We start from the raw sequence: 8,083 nt of genomic DNA on the forward strand, positions 1-8,083 counted from the left end.
CTAGTCTAACCACAATTCCCTTTGGTTTCAACTAAGGAATGATTAAAATTTAGAATTCATTCAAAACCACTCACAAGTGCATGCATTAAAAATCTGTCATGTACTTACAAAGGAGATCAGATATCTGATGTGACATGAGTCACGTGTACACTATCCACGTGGCAATTCTCTATTAGGCTAAGGCTATAGTGGGACCCACTAGCAAAAAGCACATCTTATTACTCTTCTGTCTAGAGGCAGTTATCTACCGGTTTCCGACCAGGCTGTTCCTGTTTTCGTTATGTGTGACCTGCGACTGTCAGTCGACAGTATGTGATATTTTTTAAATATAAAGGAGCCTTCGGGAGTAGAACTCTGCTTCCGGGAATACTAAAAAATAGCTGGACCTGCAATCAGGAATCCTCTGAGCAGTTTCTGCTTTCCATTGACCAAATTTTTTATCTGCAATCTTTTTTCTTGTTTATAATATGTATGATTTTTTCTGTTTTTTTACTCTTGGATCTGTGTGGAGCAGGTGTAGAAATGGTGGATGTAAGCAGAAAGATGCATGAAGTCACAGTTACAGGGTATGTTAAACCAGGGTGTGATTGGAATCCAGACTTTAGTTAGTGTAATCTGAATAATTGATGTTGAAATAATTTTAGTTAGTATATTTTTAATTTTATTATGTAAAATTATAAATTTAAAATCATATAATTTTAGTTAATTTCTCGAACTCAGAGATTCTAAATGGTACATCAGATAATTTTTTTGTTGTCTCCGCATGCAACTTAATTGCTTATAGCTATTGTTTTGACTTCCAAATGGTAACGCTGTGGGATAACAGCTATTGGTACATGTGAAATTTAATGCTCCTCCCCTATGAAGGAAATAGTTAGAGAAGCGAACCAAATATAAATATTTCATAAAGAGAATCAAATATAAATATTTCAGGTCTTGAACTCCTCTCTTTTGTAAAGAGATAACATGTATTGATATTAGTAGATGTATAAAATGAATTGAAGGTTGTTCTTTCAATACAATTTATAATGCCTAAATTTGAATTTTTAGAAATTATATTGATTATTCAATTGAAATTAAAATATTTTATGTATAATATATTTTATAGATATAATATTTGTATGTTAGTATTTTAGATAATATTTTTTTTAAGGCATTAGTTTAAAATTATTTGCAACAAATAATTTAGTTTGTAATTTATTTAAGAATTATTTGATTATTACATGATTTATTATTAAATATTGATATTTTCATATATGATTGATATTTTAAATTAAACTATCACAACTAAAACTATTTTATATATAATTTAAAATTATACACTAGTTCTTGTTTTCTTATTGTTGTGTGCCCTTATACGTATGGAAAAGGTTCATCTAATTGTTTAGAGGTAGCCTATTTCATTTCAGAAAAAACATTCTCATCATCTATTTCTATCTTTTAATGTGATAAATGAGTATAAAATCCTCCCCATCAAAATAGATTAAACTTTAATGCATCAATATAACTTAATCCAATGTTTGTGTTATAAATCTATAGGTAGAAATAATATTTGTAGATTTTTGTAATAGTGAGTTCTTCATTTTTATATTATTTTTATTTAATTTTATGTTAATTTTGGAGGATTGTTTAAAATATGAATATGTAAATAAGCTATGTAATTTTATTCAAGGTTCATCTTATTCTCTATTTATTTTTATATACATATAGCCTCATACATTTGTTTAAATCACATACTTCTCTCAATGCCAATAATCTTTAGATATAATTTAAATCTTTATGTTCTTCGAGTATTCAAGGAGGAAAACAAAAACTATTTGTAAACACAAAAGATCTCTATTGATTATTTTGATGGGAGAACTTTAATTTTTAGAAATGATTCATTCATACATATTTACTAAACTAGGTCAAGTCAAGCTAACATTACCCATAGAACATCCTTAGCAAGCATGAGAACTAGTGGAGGCTCAAGGCATGGAAGAGTTAGCCTTCCCTATAGTATTATCCTACATATTCTCTACTTTGTCTCTAACGATCTTGTGTATATGTAGAGCAAATTTAGATTTACTATAGAGCACCATTCCTTGATCCCAATGTAGTACTTTTCCACCAAATATAATTGTTTTAGGATATTTATTTGGTTGTTGGTACCATCACCCCTACTCGAGGGAGGTTGAAATCCAATCACACATCTTTTAAACTCTCCTACTCTTCTTTCAAAACACCCCATCTACAAAATTTGTCAAGACTTCTTTGTAATCAGCTTCGTTCAATAAGAAAGAAAATTTGTCAACTAGATAACTAACTTGTATTTAACTCTTTATTGTGTATAATTACATAGTATAATTGAAAACAAAAAACTATAGAATTGAGAACATAGATTTGTTGTTTGTCCAATAGTTTCTTCCCCTACCCATACATTTTAAGTTGCTATATAAACGCATCCATTAATTTTTCCCATACTTTGAAAGACAAGACAAGCAGGTCTCCAAAGTCTTGTGAATTGTTGTCAATATAAAAATGCCGTCCCCACACTCTGATTTGATATTTTGGCGAGACTCACATATTACAACCTGATCTACAAATTCAATCACACAACTGATCCAACATTTTTGGGTAAACATCAATTGTTTTGTTATTGCACTTGTGTACGCATTCATAATTGTGGGGTTCGCCGACCACTTGCCACCATCTTTATCTTACGTAACTTGCCGCCCATTCTGAGTAGGGTTCCACCTCAACCAAATATCTCTATCGCTTTAGGCAGTACATTTTTCCAGTGACACCCATGCCTACAGTTTATAGTGTGTCATAGCCCAAAAGCTGGCAAACCTGCACGGTTGGCATTTCCTAGTTTATGCTCCACACCATACCTCTGTTTCCCACAACTCTCTTTCCCTATGCTCTGCAAATTGACTGATCAACCTTTCCAACCAAAAGACTTATAAAGTAGCAATAAATTAGAATAGAAGATTTGTAATGTATATGGGTTAAAAAAGGTCGAGTTTATGATTAATATGGTTTTGGTTTGTTAGTAAAGTTGAATTGTTTCGTATGAGTTTCGGTATTCAAGATCAAGTTTTGTTTAATGTTAGATCTTAATATCATAAATGATGAGATCAGAAATATGTCCGGGATGATTTCAGTGGAATGAAAATTCTTCAATTTTTGGCTTCCAACTAAAGAGGTTTCAGTCTAAGTTTGGTACACTCATATGAATAGTTTGAGAGTTTTGATATTAAATCCTTAAAAAAAGAAGAGTGGAGTTTATGGGATAATAGGATTTTCTCATTTTTGCTTTTTGAAGTGTTTATCTTTTGCTATTCAATTTGATAATGAACTCTTTAATCCTCTCAACCATCTCTTCGCTAAAAGATCTTGAAATGAAATTGTCGCTAAATTATTTGTATACTTGACCTGGATGTCATTATAAGCTTTACATTTCAAAATAATCTTTTGTATCCATTGTCCCAATTGTGTGAAAGATACAAATTTTCTCTTCTCAAATCTTTATTGGCCATTTCTATCTTAATCTATTTCACACCAAAACAAACTAGATAATCTCTGCTCTCGAAAGAAAATTGACCTCTAAATAGACCTTTGGTTGATAGATAGAAGTGAGGCTAAATTCTTCAAGATAATATCCTTTTTTTTAATGCATTTTTTTCTACGAAGACTTGTTAATTTTTTTTAAAAAATTTTTGTTAGTTCTTTGTCATTAGTGAAGCAACATTCCAGTGAATGTGACATTTGCTTATTCGCCTTTAGTTTTGTTTCATCCATGGCATTTTTTATTTTGCTCAAGACATCTTTAAAGACAACAAGGAGCCAATAATGTACCTCAATTTGCTTGATATTTTTAGACATCTTAAAAGACAGGCCATAACAATTGCTTCGATAAGAATTGCACCTATTTTAGCTAAAAGAATCTCACATGAGACCTAAGTTCTTTACTCGAATTTGTTTTGGATCATGTATTTTTGGATTCTCTCTACTTACATACATTTGGTGTGTGAAGTGCTGCTAGTTCATATTTCCCACCAATAAAGCATCAGTGAATTACTAATAGCTCAAATAGAATTCGAATACTTTACCTTCATACATTTATTTTGAAGAGCAAAAACAATCTCCATCTTTCCAAATTTCTCTTCTTTATACAAATTTTCCAACTAAACTTCTAAGAGTCAATCCTAAAATAGTTATCCTCCAATATTCTTTTTCTTTTTCTTTTTCCTTCTACTAAGAATATGCTAATTTTACATACCCACATTTATCAAATGCTCTTACTATGCTCTTACTCATTTCCAGCTAGAAGAATTTCTTTCTAATAAGAATATCATGATTTTGCATACCCACATTTTTCAAATGCTCTTCTAATCAATCCAACAAAAAGTGAGTTGGCCACTTTTCACTTTGGTATCTTCCTGTGAGTTTCAACTCTGAGAATAGGTAAAGAATGTCATTTACTTACAGAGGATATCTGATATCTGTGGGGACATGACTGGTGAGTCTAAAGTACAGTGACCAACGTGGCAATTCTCTATTAGGGTATGGCACTGGTGGGATCCAGCAGCCCAAAGCGCGTCCCCATTACGTCTGTGTCTCATGGCAGTTTCCTACCACCCACTTGATGCATAATTTATTGCATTCAAACCAAACCCTCCGTCCTCCTTTATGTGACTTTCACATCTCAGTGGGACGGTGTTCTCACTTTCTTTAGTGTATATATATATATCCATAACGGACTCTTCTGGACAAGAATTGCAATTAATAATCTAGACAGCCAACACTAGGCATCATAATTTGCTGAACTAGATATATTTTCCCTCAAGGATTAGTTGATTTGGACGAGTGGAGATGAATCCGGGAGGAACTCTGGAATATTTCTCAGATCTATTTCGGCGTAGTTCAAGGCATAAGAAGCAAAAAACCTTTCAGGTGAGATACTCTTTCCCTCTGTTCACATGTTTGGCTATTAGATGGGTTTGTGAGTGTGAAATGAAGAGATAATTTTAATGGGTCTGTGAAGTATGGTATGCTATTTTATGTCAGATATGTTTAAATGGGTCTGTAAAAGTATATTGTGTTCATCTCAAACCAATTTCATTAGGTCTCTAAAGTATTGTAAGGTTAAGAAAGGTTTATCTCAAACAAATTTCAATGGGTCTGTTAAGTATAGTATGTTCTGTTTATCTCAGAGAAATTTAAATGGGTCTGTAAAGTATAGTATGTTCATCTCAAGACAGTTTTCAATGGGTCTGTAAAGTTTAGTATGGTATGTTTATCTCAGACAAATTTAAATGGGTATGTTAAGTATATCATGTTATGCTTTTCTCAGATAAATTTAAATGGTTCTGTGAAGTATATTATGTTTATCCCAGGCAAATTTTAGTGGGTCTGTAAAGTACAGTTTGTTAATGTGTATCTCAGATAATTTTAGATGGGTTTGTATAGTACACGTTTATCTCCGGCAAATTCCAGTGGATCTGTGAAGTATAGTATGTTATGTTTGTCTCAGAGAAATTTAAATGGGTTTGTAAAGAATAGTATGTTATGTTCATCTCAGACAAATTTCAATGGGTCTTTTAAGTTACAGACAAATTTAAATGGGTCTGTATAGTATGTTCATCTCAGTCAAATTTTAATGGGTTTGTAAGGTATAGTTGTTCATGGCATTTTACTAAAAAGGGTTCTTGAATGGAATACAGACAGTTGAGCTGAAGGTCCGGATGGACTGTGATGGGTGCGAGCTCAAAGTGAAGAAAGCTCTTGAGCATTTGTCAGGTAATCATCACAGACAACTTTATTACTCTGTTAGAAAAAAGTTTTAAAATTGCAGGATCTGCAATCAGGAAATCTTTGGCCAGTTTTTGTTTGCTCTCCATTGATCAAAAACCTTGAAACTGCAGTTTTTTTGTATTTGTTTCTGATCTGTATGGTTGTGTTTTTTCTGTTGGATCTGTGTGGAGCAGGTGTGCAAACGGTGGATGTAAACAGAAAGATGCAGAAGGTCACAGTTACAGGGTACGTTGAACCAAACAAGGTGCTGAAGAAAGTGAAAGCCACAGGCAAAAAGGCAGAGATTTGGCCATACGTTCCCTACAACTCTGTAACACAACCTGTTGTGACTGCACAGAGCTATGACAAGAAAGCACCAGCTGGGTATGTGAGAAAAGAGTCTTTCAATACTGGGGCCAACTCCAACCGCCCAGATGAACAGTATGGGGCTATGTTCAGTGAAGAAAATCCAAATGCATGCACCGTTATGTGATTTTTTTTTTACCTGAAAAGATTGCTTTGTAATATGTAAAATATTAGTTTTCCATATGTCAGTCCTCAGCTTCAGGACTGTGTTAGGATTTGTAGGGGTGAGAATGGAACCTTGGACTGGCAGTGGAATAATATTTTACTGTATGGTAAATAGTATTGGGTTTCCAGAACAGAATTGTAATTTTTTGCTGGATTGGTGAATTATACCGTCTTGTCGCTACTTACTAGTAAAGATTTGATAGAAATGAATCTGATTTCGTATCTATTTCGGATCCAATTATTGATGGGTAAATTTTGTAAGCACCTTAACGTGCGGTTCACGTCGTGAACGTGGGGGTCGCTTTCAAGATGGGATATTTAGTCATGCACATGTGAAGTCATGAATGCGATGAGCTGATTTGTTGAAGATCGAGTCGATACCTAAATTAATGGAATTGCCAAAAGATCTAACCATGTTGGCCTTTAAGATATATTGCATGATTGACTCCTTTACTGAAGTGTTTAGAAGAGTCTTTCATTAAAGCAATTATTTAGTATGTGAAAGGAGGTAATAGGTAGGTGTGTCGATAGTGATTGCTGTGCTGTAGGAAGGAATATTTTTAACTTTTCCTAATCAATAAGAGAAGCGTTCAAATATTTCAAGGTTTCATGTTTGAATTAAGAAATAATTTAGTTCTTTAAGTTAAAAGAATTAAATAATTTATATATAATAAATAAAAATAAGGGCAAATAATGAGATGTGTTTTAGGGTAAAAATTCAGTAAAAAACAAAAATAATAAAATATAATTCAATGGTTTATACACTTTTATCAAAAAAATAATGAAAAAGTATCTTGGTTAAGTAAAAAAGCCTAATAATTATTCATTTTAACCTTTTTCATTGTGTAAATTCAAAAATAAGTTAGTGCTTCTTAAAATTAAGAAAGAAATATTTTACCAATAAGAGAGGAGTTCAAATAAAGTAAGGTTTTATTTTTAAATTAAATAATAATGGGAAAAGCATTTTGATTGTTGGGTAAGAGTCTTATAGTTATTTACTCTTCACACTTCTCAAGTCTAAATGCAGAAATAAATTGGTTTTTCTAAAAGTTGGAAACAATCAAATAAAAATGAAGGGTGGACATAACACAATTATGAGAAAAGTATTTTGGCTGTTGGGTAAGAGAGTCTAGCACAATTACTCACTCAAACTTCATACCTCCATGTCTAAATTCAAAAATAAATTAGTGTTTCTAAAGTTAAAATCAATTAAAAAAACTATATTTTGTAAATTTAAAATAAACAACGAATATAAAACAACAATAATAAAAAACATATGTGATTGTCAAGAGTATTATTTATCCATTCAAACTTGTCACCTCTCAAATTCTTAAATGGTGAGTTGAAATTTCAATATGTATGTAGGTTCATTAAAATCAGAGGTTCTTGAAGTACCAAATCATGTGGTCAAATCAATGATAGCTACATTGAATTATTTAAAAATGCACTAAAAAATAAAATTTAACACATGCATCAAGACATGTATTCTAAACTATTTAAATGTATTACAGACAACTTACATGTATTACAAATCGCCTAACAACCATTTAAATGTATTACAAACAACTTACATGTATTACAAACCGCTTAATATATCATCACATAATTGGTTATTTCTTCAATATAATTTTAGAAATTAGATATTTATATCTATATTCTTAACGTAAAAGTTGAGAACTAATAATTCTATGTTTGTGTTTGAAATATGAATTTAAAGTATTTATTTTGAAAGGCTATATTAAAGAAATGACCATTCATATGGGTGATACATTAA

General features: G+C 31.6%; 1 protein-coding gene across 1 annotated transcript; it reads left to right on the top strand.

Annotated features, from left to right (window-relative positions):
• Window positions 1–890: 890 nt before the first annotated feature.
• On the top strand, window positions 891–6,740 carry LOC131026960 (heavy metal-associated isoprenylated plant protein 23). The gene is made up of 3 exons (XM_057956951.2): window positions 891–4,938; window positions 5,709–5,784; window positions 5,973–6,740. Exons 1-3 carry the CDS (start codon window positions 4,858–4,860, stop codon window positions 6,269–6,271), a joined length of 456 nt encoding a protein of 151 aa, XP_057812934.2. The 5' UTR covers window positions 891–4,857; the 3' UTR covers window positions 6,272–6,740.
• The last annotated feature ends 1,343 nt before the right edge of the window (window positions 6,741–8,083 follow it).

Source organism: Cryptomeria japonica, chromosome 10, assembly GCF_030272615.1.
Source record: "Cryptomeria japonica chromosome 10, Sugi_1.0, whole genome shotgun sequence".
NCBI classification, from domain to species: domain Eukaryota; kingdom Viridiplantae; phylum Streptophyta; class Pinopsida; order Cupressales; family Cupressaceae; genus Cryptomeria; species Cryptomeria japonica.

Coding starts and splice junctions, on each gene's coding strand:
- LOC131026960 (XM_057956951.2), top strand. CDS start 4,858: ATGAATCCGGGAGGAACTCTGGAATATTTCTCAGATCTATTTCGGCGT. Junction 4,939..5,708: donor AGAAGCAAAAAACCTTTCAG/GTGAGATACTCT, acceptor AATGGAATACAG/ACAGTTGAGCTGAAGGTCCG. Junction 5,785..5,972: donor AGCTCTTGAGCATTTGTCAG/GTAATCATCACA, acceptor TGTGTGGAGCAG/GTGTGCAAACGGTGGATGTA.